This window comes from Barbus barbus, assembly GCF_936440315.1.
Source record: "Barbus barbus genome assembly, chromosome: 36".
NCBI classification, from domain to species: Eukaryota; Metazoa; Chordata; class Actinopteri; order Cypriniformes; family Cyprinidae; genus Barbus; species Barbus barbus.
In genome coordinates this window covers 27,214,255-27,230,302 of record NC_136714.1, presented here as the reverse complement: position 1 = coordinate 27,230,302, position 16,048 = coordinate 27,214,255, and the positions used below count along the sequence as shown (strand labels likewise).

At 36.0% G+C, this 16,048-nt stretch overlaps 1 protein-coding gene across 5 annotated transcripts in view; it reads left to right on the top strand.

Annotated features, from left to right (window-relative positions):
* Nucleotides 1-16,048, top strand: part of tcf4 (transcription factor 4) — a 153,439-nt gene that overhangs the window by 74,915 nt on the left and 62,476 nt on the right. For all 5 annotated transcript variants that reach the window (XM_079395111.1, XM_079395110.1, XM_079395112.1 and 2 more), the window contains 2 exons: nucleotides 13,274-13,403; nucleotides 13,823-13,872. In XM_079395111.1, coding sequence (XP_079251237.1) covers nucleotides 13,274-13,403; nucleotides 13,823-13,872 — 180 coding nt within the window. The remainder of the gene's footprint in view (nucleotides 1-13,273; nucleotides 13,404-13,822; nucleotides 13,873-16,048) is intronic.

Here is a 16,048-nt window from a genome sequence, read left to right as displayed (position 1 = left end):
AAAATAATGCTAGGGGGTTTGTGAATAAAATACTTATTGTCTTTGACACTTTTTTATTTTTATTTTATTTTTGGTTTTTAATGTTGTGCTGCATTCAGAATGTAATTGTTAATGCCTTTCAAATTTCAGTGCAATTCCTGAATTTAAAAAAAAAGAAAAGAAAAGAAATATTAACTTTCTTTATCATTACTTTATTCCAGTTGAATTCCTGAATCTGAACTGATGTTAAAAACAGGATGGAGAATTTGAATGTATGGAAATAGAATTCAAATGAATTCAAATGTAAAGAAATTCAAATATCAAAAATCTAATTTTTGACAATAAATCACTCTTATAGCACACAAGCTTGACGGCGGTGAGTTTTGCATGGAGGAGCTTAATCAGATGCCAAACTCTCACTCCTCTCATTGCTGTCAGAGAATCTGAATGTGAGCTGATCCTCTGATGGTCAGACTCGTTTCCTCGTACCTGACAGATCTGTCCTCTGACCCCGGAGTGACCTTGAGGTGTTCCTCCTAACGGATGCGCTCTAGCTAGGGGAGAAGTTTGCAGTGCTCTGGGTCACGACGCACACACTCACACACATTCAGTGAGGTCTGGAGGGCAGACAAGAAGACCAGAGCTAATCCTGAAAACTGAGCCGCTGCCAGAAACAAAAATTACACGTCACAGCCGAGTGTGTGTGTGTGTGTGTGTGTGTGTACTTGTTTATGCTACATTGAGTTGACCAAATGTCCCCACAAGGATAGTAAAAACAGAAATATTTTGACATTGTGAGGACTGATTAAATGAATAGATGACACAAAAAATTATTAAAAATGTAGTTTATCTGAAAGTGTAAGAATGTACACAATGTTTTCTGTAAGGGGTAGGGTTAGGGTTTAGTTTAGTTTAAAGTCAGCATGAAATCAAAATGGACTTTATTTGCTTTACTATCTCACATTGCTAGTCTTGATGTTAACAATTAATCTGTGCAAGTTAATCCGCTGAAAAAATATTTTTTGGTTAGGGTTAATAATTTATTCTGAATGGCACACAACCCTAAATATAAAATAAAACATCTTATATATTTTTTTATATTTTATTTTATTTTTAGGGTTGTGCATCATTCAGAATTAAATTAATATACACTCACCGGCCACTTTATTAGGTGCACCTGTTCAATTGCTTGGTAACACAAATTGCTAATCAGCCAATCACATGGCAGCAACTCAATGCATGTAGGCATCTAGATGTGGTGAAGACGACTTGCTGAAGTTCAAACCAAGCATCAGAATGGGGAAGAAAGGGGATTTAAGTGACTTTGAACGTGGAATGGTTGTTGGTGCCAGACGGGCTGGTCTGAGTATTTCAAAAACTGCTGATCTACTGGGATTTTCACACACAACCATCTCTAGGGTTTACAGAGAATGGTCCGAAAAAGAGAAAATATCCAGTGAGTGGCAGTTGTGTGGCCGAAAATACCTTGTTGATGTCAGAGGTCAGAGAAGAATGGGCAGACTGGTTAGAGATTATAGAAAGGCAACAGTAACTCAAATAACCACTCGTTACAACCAAGGTATGCAGAAGACCATCTCTGAACGCACAACACGTCGAACCCTGAAGCAGATGGGCTACAGCAGCAGAAGACCACACCGGGTGCCGCTCCTGTCAGCTAAGAACAGGAAACAGAGGCTACAATTCACACAGGCTCACCAAAATTGGACAACAGAAGATTGGAGAAACGTTGCCTGCGATTTCTGCTGCAACATTCAGATGGTAGGGTCAGAATTAAAGAACATGAAAGCATGGATCCATCCTGCCTTGTCTCAACGGTTCAGGCTGGTGGTGGTGGTGTAATGGTGTGGGGGATATTTTCTTGGCACACTTTGGGCCCCTTAGTACCAATTGAGCATCGTTTAAACGCCACAGCCTACCTGAGTATTATTGCTGACCATGTCCATCCCTTTGACTACAGTGTACCCATCTTCTGATGGCTACTTCCAGCAGGATAATGCACCATGTCACAAAGCTCAAATCATCTCAGACTGGTTTCTTGAACATGACATGAGTTCACTTTACTCAAATGGCCTCCACAGTCACCAGATCTCAATCCAATAGAGCACCTTTGGGATGTGGTGGAACGGGAGATTCGCATCATGGATGTGCAGCCGACAACTGCGTGATGCTATCATGTCGATATGGACCAAAATCTCTGAGGAATGTTTCCAACGCCTTGTTGAATCTATGCCACGAAGAATTAAGGCAGTTCTGAAGGCAAAAGGGGGTCCAACCCGGGACTAGCAAGGTGTACCTAATAAAGTGGCCAGTGAGTGTATAATAATAATACAGTTTAAATTTCAATTCAGTTCCCAAATTAGAATTGAGGTTGCATACATGATGGAGAATTGTAATTCAAATTTGAATGTAAGGAAGTGGAATTAAAATGAAGTTTAAAAATTTTTTTTTTTTTTAACAAATCAAACAAACAAATATTGAATGTTGGCTTGATAAAGAAAAAACTGAAAAACAAATTTTAAAAGTTTATAGGCTTTCAGTTTCGCTTTCACATTACCTGTTGAATTTATTTGAATTATAATTCAGTAAATTCTTCATCCTGTCCAATTCAGCTTCCTGTAGGTGTAGCCAATGCAATGCAATTCACATCGAAAGTGAGTAAATTCAGTGAAGTCTGAAGGAAATAAAACACCTAGCAACCAGAGCACCCTAGCAACTGCATGACAACATTGTAACATTTTAACATTTTGAACACATTAGTAACAGCACAGGCTAGCACTGTCTCTCTGCTGAAAACCTGGTTTATTAATCTAATGGTGGGAAATAACACACACACACACACACACAGGGTCTCAGCTGGTCGTGTGCTGTAATATAACACGTAAAAATAATAACGGCTAGAAATTATGTACAGAGTCGACATGAATTATTACCATGTGATTGTTTATTGTATGTGTGGATATAAGTGAGTTACAGTGTGAATATGAGTTTACAGCAACACAAATAAACATATTACACACACACAAACAGCAGTGTAGGAGTAAAGATGGCGTTTGGACTAATGGGTCATATGACAATGTCATTTATGCAATGTGTGTGTGAGAGAGAGAAAGTACAGCTGCAGCTGATATGGAAGCATCTGTGTGTGTGTGTGTGTGTGTGTGTGTGTGTGTGTGTGTGTGTGTGTGTGTTTCCTGTGGAGGGTTTCAGACTGTGATTGCCTTACTGGTTTGGGATGAAGGCTACACACACACACACACACTCACACATATCTGTCTACTTGTTTCTCCTCATGGGTGAATGCTGCTGTTTATTGGCTGACGGTGTTGACCAACCAGAAGATAAAACGAATTACAAATACATTACTTTGCATGTATTTTTATAAAATGTAGTAAATAAAATGGTAAATAACTAAATGTAAGGTAATATTTCAACAATTTAACAAAGCTTTCAGTTAAAGTTTACATGACATGCAGGTAAACAAATAAAATATTTAATCTTTTGTTTACATTTATTTAAAATTTTCAGTAATTTACATAGAAAATAGTTAATCTTTTTGATGTTTTATTTACATTTTTTATTAAAATTTTATTTGTATGATTTATTCATTTTTTATCTCATTTTTTATCATTCACAATTTTATCATCTCATTTAGATTTTCATTATAAAATTATGTACTTTAACTTTAATTAAAAAAATATATATTTTAAAATAATTTCTTGTCATTTGATTTTTTTATGAATTAATTAACTTCTTGTCAATTCATTTTTGATTGTTTTTGTTTTAAAATTATTTATTGTTATTTTATTTTTTATGAATTATTTAATTCATTACAATTATTTATCTTAATTTGACATTTAATGATTTCATTAATTATTAGCTTCTCATTAACTAATTTTGTATTCATGTTAAATGATGTATTCATCTTTCATTTCATGTAATCATGTTATTTTTTTAAATTCAATAAGCAACTCATTTTGATTTTGATTTTCAAATTATTATTGTTGATTTCGTAGCACTTTTATTTTATTTCTATATCATATTTCACACAATAATAATTCAATGTACTATACAAAAAAATTATAAAAAAATCACAACATATGTACAAAAAATTTAAATACCAATAAAAGCAAAAATAAAACCGAGTAAAACTTGACTTTAAATGTTTTTAAACAGTTAAGAATAAAATATGGTTTCAGTTCACTTTAATAACCCTGGATGACATTCACGCTCACGAAGGTCCAGGTTGTTTTTGACGTGATTCTCGCATCGTTCGCTCTGTTTGGCTTTCTGTAACATTCACGACTCGTTTATGATTTGATGTTTAACTCAAGATATTTTTTCTTTGAAAAAGCGGTGATTTACACTTATGCATGTGTGTGTGTGTGTGTAACGACTCCTCGTGTCTCTCTGATATTTAGCTGCTTGTCTGCTCGAGTACTTTTCTCCTTGTTGCACGTCAAAGTGTTAATTGCCCCTTGTTAAAAGCCTCGCTGTAAAAAGGCCCGTGTGTGTGTCTCTTCACCTGCCGTCTCTTTGCATCCAATTCCTCTTCCTGTGCTAAAGCTCCGCTAGGTGACGAGAGCCAGAAATCAGTGTGAGGGCTCTCACACACACACACGCTGCCGGTTATTTTGAGACTCCGCTAACATCACCTCCACTTTAATGGGTTTACAAATATTCATTTATCCCGGCATTTACCTATTCATTGCGCTTGAGCGTGCAGATAAAAGGCTGTGGATGTCTGAGGATGAGTGTGTGATGGAGGCGAGAGTGAGACGCAGATGCAGACAGGATGAGGAGAGGTGTAGATTTCCTCTCTCCTTCCTCCGTTTGCGAGGTGTTTGTCTCCGAGTGTGAAGCGCTCGTCTTTTGACTGCGGATCGCACACAGACGGTGTGTGTCCTGAGCACAGAGGATTGTGGGATAGGCCACATCATTGATGATTTGAGGGAAAGTGCTGGATGGGTCTGTCTTCAGGTGTGTGAAGAGTCGTGTGTTATTGCTCAGAAGTGTCTCTTTCAGAGCTCTGGAGATTTTTGGCCATTTGGGATTGAATACTAGCATGCTGCATACTGCATATTATATACTATTTAAAAGATGATATATTATACAAGAATGCACTTTTCAAGAAGTGTTGTTACACAGATGTCACATTACCTCACTGCATAGCATTTTAATCAATAATAATATATTACATTATACAATTATTATGTACACAAATTATATATATGTGAGTATGAAATATATACATGATTTTCTAAAACAATTTCAATTATATATACTACCTTTTGGAATTTTTTAAAAAGTTTTTATTTATTATTTTATGTATTTTTATTATTATATTATTATTGTTATTAAATAATATAATAAAATTATAATTTATGTATTCAATACCATTTGGAATAATTATATTGTATAATTATGTATTTGTTATCATTTTTTCATCATTTATCATGATGATGATGATTATTAAGATATATTTATAATTTATATATATACAACACCATTTGGAATCATATTTATAATAAAGTGTTTATTTATTCTTTAATAATTAATAATAATAATTATATTAATATATAATATAATAAAAGTATGGTTCATGTATTCACTACCGCTTGGAATAATTAAGATTTTATTATTGTGTATTTATTATTTATTTCATCATTATCATGATGATGATGATGGTTAATATGTATTTTATAATAAATAATATATTTATAATGTATATATAAACAACACCTTTTGGAATCATATTTAGAATAATTTATTCTTATTTTTATCAGTTTATTATTATTGTAAACTATGTGATTAATGTAGCTTTTTTATATACACAACCATTTGAAATAATAAAGATGTTTTTGAAAGTCTATTCTGTTCATCAAGGCTGCATTTGTTTGAAATATAATACAAATACATATATTTTAATATGTAGGTTATTTCTGTGATGCAGAGCTGAATTTTCAGCAGCCATATTGAGATCTGATCCAGTCTGACTTCAGGATCTTGAGAAGTGTTTTAAACACTATGCAGTGTGCAGTCGGCTAGTATTCCACTCTCAGACGATGATGATTAAATGTTCTCACTGCTCTGGAATGCCATCACACACACACACACACACACACACACATTCGCTCAGCACTGAGTAATGAGGCAGTGATGAGTGCGTCCCGCAGCGCAGGGGTCAGAGGTCAGAGAACTGTCTCAGCTGCGGCCGAGGAGCAGTGATGACACAGCAGAGTGTGTGTGTGTGTGTGTGTGGTGAACTAATCCACCTTTACGCACACAGTCCGAGCTAAATCCCCCACCATTATTTCCCAAAACACACACACACACGTTAGAGCTCTGCAGGAGGAAACTGATGTATGTGAGTGTTTCCTCCAGCCATTAATTATCAGAACACAGAACAGCACACCTGTACACACACACACACACCTGTACACAGATGCTGAAACACACACACACACACACTGTCACACACACACACATATATTCTCAGATGCCTCATGAGTTCAGGTGTCATATACGGTGTCTGTCAGTCTGTAACACACCAAAATTATGGATGAATACGGCTGTTAATGCATCATTTAAATTCCTCTGCAGCTTGGGTGACCTTTACTCATGGAAAAAAAAGGGACAGGTGGACAATATGACCACAACATGAGAAATGTTATATATGCACACATTACAAACCGTAAGACAAATATGATAGAGGTAAGATTTTTAATGTTTTTAAGGGAGTCTCTTCTGCTCATCAAGGCTGTATTTATTCGATCAAAAAATACAGAAAAAACAGTAATATTGTGAAATCTTATTGCAATTTCTAATATTGGTTTCCTATTTTAATATACTTTAAAATATAATTTATTTCTGTGATGCGCAGCTGAATTTTCAGCATCAGTGTCACATGATCCTTCAGAAATCATTCTAATATGCTGATTTATTATGAGTGTTGAAACTGTTGTGCTGCTTCATATAGTTTTTTGGAACGTGATATAATTTTTCTTTGATTATTTGATTAATGCAAGTTAAAAAGACTGGAGTAATGATGCTGAAAATACAGCTTTGATCACAGAAATAAATTACAGTTTAAAGTATATTAAAATATACTTTAAAATATATTTAAATTGCAATATTTTAAATTGAAAATTTTTAATTGCAATAATATTTAACAGAATAACAGGGTTTTTTCAGTTTCTTTTTGATCAAATAGATATAGCCTTGATGAGCAGAAGAAACTTCTTTAAAAAACATTAAAAATCTTACTGATCCCAAACTTTTGAGCGGCAGTGTATTTAGTCAAACCAAAAATGATTCAGACACCAGATATATTTTGTTACTAGTGGGTTCAGGACACTATAGTTAATTTATGTAAGTGAGGAGAGCAAAATAAAGTAAACTGTGACATATTATACCCAAAAATTCTTCATACAGTGGACTACCAGTAAAATTGATCTATTCAATCAATCTATTCAAATTGATCTATTGAGCTATTCAACCCAATTCATTACATTCCTTTCTATCAAAGTTATCTGACATTATCAAGATCAATTTGTTCTGACAGTTTAACTCTGAGTTCTTATTATATTTTATTACTATTTTCTAAACTATAATGAATAAAGTGTGATAATGTGAGAAATGCTGAAGGTGTCTGAATAAATTTGGCTTTGACTGTGTGTGTATATTTATATATTAGATATTTATTTTTATATTATATTATGCATTATTTATTTATTTTTGGAGAATACATAATTTACAATTCTAGGTGAACTATGCCTTTAATTGTGATGTTTATCACTGTTTCTTTGATCATTTATTCACCCTGAAAGAGGATAGTTTGAACAATGTTTCAGTGGGGTTTTGGACCCCATTGACTTTTTTATTACATTTATATTGTTTATTATATCATTATATTTTTATCTGTGTGGAAGAAATAAAGTCCTACAGGTTGGGAATGACACAAGGACAAGTAAATGATAATCTTTGGGTGCACTACTCAACTTCAATATCCAGTGTGCTTTGTTTCACTGCGCATTTGGGCAGATGTGGAGCAGTAATGCTGTGTGCTTTTCTGAACGTAAGTAAGAAAGACTCTTTAAAGTGGATGCTGATGACGGTGCGGTGGTTTCTCCCGCGGTGCTGCTGTCTGCACTCATTAGCTTCAGGTTTGATCTCTCGCGGTTGCTGGGAAGGAGAGATTTCTGATGTTCTCTGGGTTTGACTGGAGTTTAACGGCGGGGTGGGACTCGTCTACAGTGGCCTGCCGTGGCCAAATCTCATGGGCCGCAGGTCCGAGGGGAACAGGCCCCCCGTGGGTCCCCCAGACCTGCAGACCGCAGGCCATTTAGCATGGACCGACCCGAGGAGATGGATGCTCGCGGGGGTCCTCATTCATCTGCTCCAGGCCTCCTGCTCTTTTTATCCTCCCTGCTTCCCTCTGCACTCCTTCATGACCAACATCCATCTCACTGCTGTGCTTCTCTGTCTCCTCCTTTCTCTCCAGAAAGTTTTATTGCTCAGAGGTTGCTCTTTCATTTCTCAAGAGACGGATTTATTGAAGTACATTTGTAAAGAAGTTCATTAGGAGAATTAAAACAGACTTCAATGAGTCACTAGTTGTCATCCGGTAAGAATCTAGAGCTATAAAAAGTTCATTTTGAGCAAATGAGCAGTGTTGGGGAAAGTTACTTTTAAAATTCATTCATTACAATATTGCATTGCTCCCAAAAAAAAGTAACTAATTACGTTACTTGGTTACTTTTTATGGAAAGTAATGCGTTATGTTGCATTTGAGTTACTTTTTAAATCTGGGCAGGGTTTGTTTGTTTGTTTTTAATATAAAAACTTCTTCTTTTTCAAATGTAATAGCCCTTTCACAAAAGTGAAATGAAAGAGCCTCAGGCTGAAGCAGTGCTTAAAGTGGGCCGGTACGCAGTATATATATATTTTAGCTGCACTTTTTTGTGCGTACTGGCACTTCTGACATGTTGCCGGTACTCAGAGTAAAATTGTCAGGGTCTGGGCGATTAGGCTATATTATCCCATATATGATTAGAAATTATATAGAAACTATGTAAATCACACTACTCTCATCTCGACCAATCACGAGAGTCGGTCTACTTCATTGTGTGGTGCGCGAGAGCATGTCAGGGGAGGCGCGCGGAGTAATAGAATATTAATTAATTATTGATTACTAATTTGAATCAGTACTTTATAACGAAAATCATATCTTAAAATGAAAAGAAGCAGGCTTTTGCAATCACATCATTTTTAACCGTAAACTCCTGGAAAGTCCAAGGATCCAGTGAATGACTTCAAAACAGCGCTAATGCAGAGAAAACACGGCCGATTTCATCAGCGATTACAGTGACTTACGTCCAGATGTCAGTAAAAGTATTCTTTTCAGCTGTATTTGGCTTAAAAGCAAGAGTGTTTTATAATGAACGCTGGTCAGAGATTTAGTGATTCTGAATGGATCCGTATATTAAAGGCAGGCTTTAGTGGTCTTTGGCGTCTCCCTGTGGTCCTGTTTGGTATCGCAGCTTGACTTGTGCTAATTTGTATTGAAAACTTTTATTTAATTATTGATTGATTAGTTGTGGCACTATACATACATTGTGGATTATTAAAAAGTATAAAAGTATAGGGGTCGGGTGAGTACCGGCACTTCAAGCACTGGGCTGAAGGAAATGTGAATTCAGGTCTGTACAGTAGAGGGCGCAGCTCAAACTAATCACATGAAGAATATAACGCAGGAGAAGAAAGTTCAACACTATTCAACAATAACAAATGTGTCATTTTCGCTTATTATTATGAATGAATTGAATGATCTTTACACAATTTGATTTAGAAATTCATTATATATTGCAGATATCTTAGCGAATGTGAATTTAGACACTAAAGTTTAGTTTAAACTCAAGTGAGATTACTGAAGTCTTTATCTGAACTGAGCTAATTAATGCTTTATTATCTGTGTATTCTCTTTTTAAGCTCATTGTGGTTCAGGAGAAACTTTTGAGACATTAAAGAGATCTCATTTGTGATGTTTATGAGAAATGCTTACATTAATATATTGATTGCCGACTTTGATATCTTGGCAAGTATGATCTTAGTGAGATCTTTTCTGTGAGATTACAAGGAAAGCATTTGATAAGAAAGCCACTCAATCTCAGTTTCATCTCTTTTTAATCTCACTGAGTTCCAGGAGAAACATTTGAGATAATTAAGAGATCTTATCTATTTTTGTTTTTTAATGCTATAAGGATGTTTTTCTGTACATGATTTGATTTTGCAAACTTTGGCATCTTTGCAAATATGAGCCTAGTGTGAGACATTATCGAGATTACAGGGGTCGTTTTCTCATAAAAAGCACTAAATCTCTGTTTCTTATCTTTTTAATCTCATTGCAGACTAGAAGAAACTTTTGAGAAGTTAAAATGATCTCGTTTGTTTGTTTTTTTGTTATTGATGTTTTTGTTTTATTCTATGAAGATAATTTGTCTGTACATAATTTGATTTATATTTTTGGTAGCAAACTTTGTTAGTTTAGTGTGAGACATTGAGATCTCTTCTGTGAGAGGTTTCTCATGGCTCTTAATTCTCTTTTTAATCTCATCTACGAGAAGCGTTTGAGACATTAGAGAGATCTCATTTGTGATTTATTTATTTTTTTCCCCAATAAGGATGTTTTGTATGAGTGTAACTCGATTTTTAATTTTGGTTCCAAACTTTATGTTTGGCTGAGTCCAGTCCGAGACGTCATCAAGATCTCTTGTAAAATATGAGATTACTGGGGTTGTTTGGTCTCTTTTAGTCTCGTTGCATTCTGGGAGAAGCTTTTGAGATATTCCTCTCACTTTCTCCTCTTTTGTCCTGTATTTTTGTTTGTTGCACTTTTCCAATTACATTAATGTCTTCTCGGTTTCTCGCAATCATCGTTTGGTGGCCAGGCAAGCATGCGCCTGCTGTTATTAATGCGGCCCGGTAATCCTTCACGGGCGTCTTCAGGTGTGTGTCATTTATCTTTGTTAATATTTCCTCTGGATGCCAGCTGGGTACCCGTGCCAGCCGGCTCCCAAACTGGGCATGAGACTCGCGCCGGGCCGGCTCTTTTCCTCCGTAGTTGCGAGGCAACGGCGCTTGGGAGAAAGCGTCCATCCCGCTGAAAATGAGACACTTTTGTTTTAGCGTCCCCCCTCCTGCAAAAAAACCCCTCCTTAACTGTGAGAGGGGGCAACTTATTTAAGACAAGGACTCTTTTGTTTTAGCCTGTGAAAGGCGGCAGACCCCGCTCTCCTCCGCGGGGAAGCCTGCGACCAGGGGCCGCCGCGTAATTGGCCTATTTAGCTTGTTTTGCATGTGAATGCGGCTCTAGTCAAGCATCGCTAAGTCTGTTGTGAGAGCTGCCGTCATTTGAATTCAGCTCAGCGCAAACATTCTCCCTACTTTATCACTTCCTCTAATGAGCCCGGCCCGGCACTTTACCCCCCGAGTGTCCCTAAAAAGTTCGGGAGGAAGTTTACGTTACGTCTCGCGCCCGGGGCTCGCGCTCTTTCCCGGATCGGACTTCCGAACATCCACTGTCCTTTCAGCTAGTTTTCTTGTTGGAATGAGTGAACGAGCTCTCGTTAGCTGGGCTTGATTAGCAGAACGGTGTTAACTGAGAACAGGGTAATGATGGGAAGAGTTTGTGCGGGGTAAGTGTGCTCGCTTCGGAGCTTCGCTGGGTCACATGGATGCTGGATTGATGGATGATCTTCCTCAATTTACATATTTGGAAAAGCTTGGCTCTAATTATGAAGGTTACATTTTATTTTTAATAATTTCCTCTTTTATAATCCCAATTAAAGGCATTTTGTTTACCTGTTGTGTGCTTTAATGCAACATCGCGTCACTTTTTTTTTTTTGCATATTTGATGACATTCCAAGCACGTGTTTGTATATTTCTGTCATTATTTTTGATGTAATTATGAAGGTCAAATTGTCTTTCAAATGTCATAACTTTTATAATCCTAATCAAAGACCTTTTTTTGACTTTTTTTCTAAATATTTTGTGCTTTAATGCAACATTTCATCACTTTTTATAAAAAAAAATGAACTTTCAAGCATCTGTTTGTATATTTCTGCCATTTTTTTGATGAAATTATGAAGGTCTTTTAAACATCACAACTTAATCCATAATCCAAATTAAAGGCCTTTATTTGAATTTTTTAAAAAATCGTATGCTTTGCTGCAATATTGCATCACTTTTTTAACAAAACATTGACATTTCAAGCCTCTTTTTGTACATTTCTCTAATTTTTTATGAAATTATGACTAATTATGAAGATCAAATTGTCTTTTAAATGTCGGAACTTTTATAATTGCAATTAAAGGCATTTGTACGTTTTTAAATACTGTGTGCTTTAACTCAACATTGCAGTACTTTTTAGCACAAAATTGACATCTGTTTATATATTTCTGTCATTTTTGGATCTAACTGAAGGTCAAATTTTTCTGAAATATTGTTTTCTTTAATCCAACATTACATCACCCTTTTAGCAAAAAATATGAAATATCAAGCATCTTTTTGTACATTTATTTCATTTATAATTAAATTTTTATAATCCAAATTAAAATTAATCCAATTGTTTTTTACGTTAAGTGTTTAATACAACATTCCAACCCTTTTATTTTACCACAAAATTGACATTTCAAGCATCTGTTTTTATATATATATATATATATCTGCCATTTGTTGATCAAACTGTGGCTTTAATTATGAAGGTCAAATTGTCTTTTAAATATCACAACTTTAAAATCTTGATTAAAGCCTTTGTAAAAAAATATTGTGTGCTTTAGTACAACATTGCATTATTTTAGCACAAAATATGCCATTTCAAGCATCTGTTTGTCTCTTTTTTTGATGAAATCATCACAGACACTTTATTCTAGAGAAGTTTCACAGATGATGAAAGGAAAACAATGTGGCACAGCAAATGTATTTATTTATTTTCAGATTTTTTATTAGTTGTGCAGCATTTAATGTAGCTTCAGAATTTCAATGCATTCTAAACTGGTTATTTAATATCTGTGTAATGCTATATTTTGTGTTTCTTTGACAAACGCTGCAGTCGATGTCTTGAGAATGTTATGAAGCGCACTGATGTTTTCTGTTGGAGTCTCTGCTTGTGTTTAATTTCAGGAATGTGTGGCATCTTTCTTTTTTTAATTTAATCGCGCGTTTTAACCTAATCGAGTGTCTCTAATGTGTCTGTCCGCTTGTGTTTGTGTCCAGTCGAGTCTCATGGGAGGCGAGGTGGGGATGGTCAGTCCGGAGACGGTGTCTCCCACCAAACTGGGCTCGCAGTATTACCAGCATTACGCAGGAAACCCGCGCCGACGAGCCCTTCACAGCGACTCCATGGGTGAGCCTTCATCACCACCATCATCATCATCACCTGCTTTATTCACTCTAAAAAAGCTGCTTTATTCTTAAAGTCCTTGCGTTTGTTTCATCATGTCAGGACCTTCAAGAACACGTTTTCATTTGTTATTTTTTAATCTCTTCTGTCAAAAAAAGAGAGGCTTGCAGTGATTATTGATTTTCGCTCTTTTTGTGCATTCAAAGACCTTTATTTGTGTTCCTAACAATGCATCAACCCTCGGGCCTTGAGGTGCCAACTTTCAATAGGTGTCAACCTTCAGGGCAAATCGCACGCTTTTATTTCTGTCAGAAACGCACACAATGCCTGTCACTTACTAAACTGTGTTTTGCTGCATTTAAATGCAATCATTTGCCCAATCAATCATGTTAAATATCTCGTCTGTCTTTGTTTTTTTCTAGAAGTCCAGGCGAAGAAGGTTCGGAAAGTTCCTCCCGGATTGCCCTCATCAGTAAGTCAGTGTTTTATGCACGAGCGTTTTTCACCTGAAGCGCTTCTGTCAGCCGCACAAAGCATGTTAAAGGCTTTAACTCTGCAGTCAAAAGGCAGCGAAGCCGCACAATAGCGTGTGAGTGTGTATTGTGTGTCGCGTGAGGCCCGGTTAATGACGCTGGAATGTCCAAATGCTGCTCTGTGTTGGAGCAGACGCCCCGCGGGACGTCCGGACCGTATTGTGCTGTAGTTCTGTAAGAGGCAGGACAGAAAGAGCCGCGGTATAATGGAGTCCTGATGGGACGCTGTGGTCTCTGTGAAGGTGATCGCGGCCGATTCCCACACAAGTCCGGCGTGTGTCGATCCAGCGCAGGTGTTTCTGACACGGGAAACACTTTGAGGCTCATGTGACTCATTAATGCCACATACTGCACGACACACGCCTGTGTTTGAGATGCGAATACCATTAGACATGCTTACTGTGTGTGTGTGTGTGTGTGTGTGTGTGTGTGGATGGAACTTGGCTTTCAGTGTCGTAGTGTTTGAGAGAATTTGTGATGACTTTTAGAGACCAGTTCATTTTGAAGAGTTATTATTTTTTATTTAATTATTTAATAATAAATTATAATTCTTTGCTATTTTTTTATTATTAAATATTGTAAATAGTTTTTTTGCAAATACTAAGATTTTAAATGCAATGATTATTTTTATTTGCATCATATAATGGTTTATTATTTACATAAATTATAAGTAAATGTAAACAATAATAACTGTTCTTATTATTATTTATGGATAATCATTCATATTTCCAATTATTAATTTAAATAATAAATGATTTGTATATGTTGATAATACTATAACCTCTTGTTAAATGATATCTGATGGTGGTATTGTATTTAGTGAGCTTAATACTGATTTCAAGATGACAAACATTTGAGACATTTTCTCATTTTGCCAGCAGTCGGTGGAATTACTGTTTACTAATTTATCTGCACACATTATTAATTTAGAACTATTAACATTTTATGAAATCCATTTAGAAATCTGTTCCCTTTATTTGTAAAATGCACAATTTTTTTCTTTTCTAAAAAGGTTTTTGTATATACAGAAATGATTTGGCGCAAATACAAACATTTATACTTTAAATTTAGCAAATTTTGTGTGTGTGATATTAATTAAAATTCTTGCTGTGCAGTTTTCAGATGTTAGTAAGCAGCTCTGTGGTGTTTTTGCTTTCTCACATGATAATAGACATATTTCTGAAGGCTTTTCCTCTAACTCGTGTGTGCTGAGTGAATGTCAATGCACAGGATCTTTGTTCATGCTGAGCAGACGGCTGTTGAGTTGCATTTGTTGGGTTTGTGGTTCATTATGTGCTTCTCAGTTTGTCCGATTCGTTTGGTGTGTTTCTGTCGCTCGCTTTGTTCAGTAAAAGACCAGCAACTTTAGAGTGAAAATAAACGTGCTGAAGGAAAAAATGCAGAACAGAACGAGACATTTTAGAAATGATGATTTCTGTGGATTAATGTCACAGCTGTTTCTGATTTCACTAAATCATATGTGAAAGAACTGTGAACGAATGGTGTTATCGCTACATAAATCACTGATTATTTGATTTTATGATGTTGTTTTGTATAATGCAAGTTCTTTCTTAACTCAATGTTTTGCATGATTTTCCCATGATCTGGTTGTGTTTCATCCGCTCAGATGGTTCTATATCAGAACGGTCTCCCGTTTCTGCTCGTCTGCACTCACATCGGATTGTTTAAAGTATACAGCGTTAATTAAATTAAGTTTGGTCTAGCAGAATGCTCAGTTGGGACGTGATCTCTCCGGCACGGATCCATTTGCTGAGCTTTTCCTCCCCCTTCAGGCCATAAACGGCACTGCGGCGTGAGTCCGGGGTCCATCCGACTGACAGCTTTTGCTGCTTAATTCACAGTAGCTTTATTTAAATATCAAGTCTGATTTGAAAAGGCATTTTTAGGCATAATAATTAATCTCTCACATGTCTGTGATGGGGTCACGTGTCTGTTGATTTGTGCCGGACGGAGTGTTTCACTGAGAGCGAGTGTGGAGTGTTATGGACGAATGCTGGAGTGTTTGTGATGATGATGTTGTTTTATAAAGATGAATCGTCCGTCTGCGTGTTTTAATAAGCCGGAACAGCGCAGGTTTATGGCAGTAAACACACT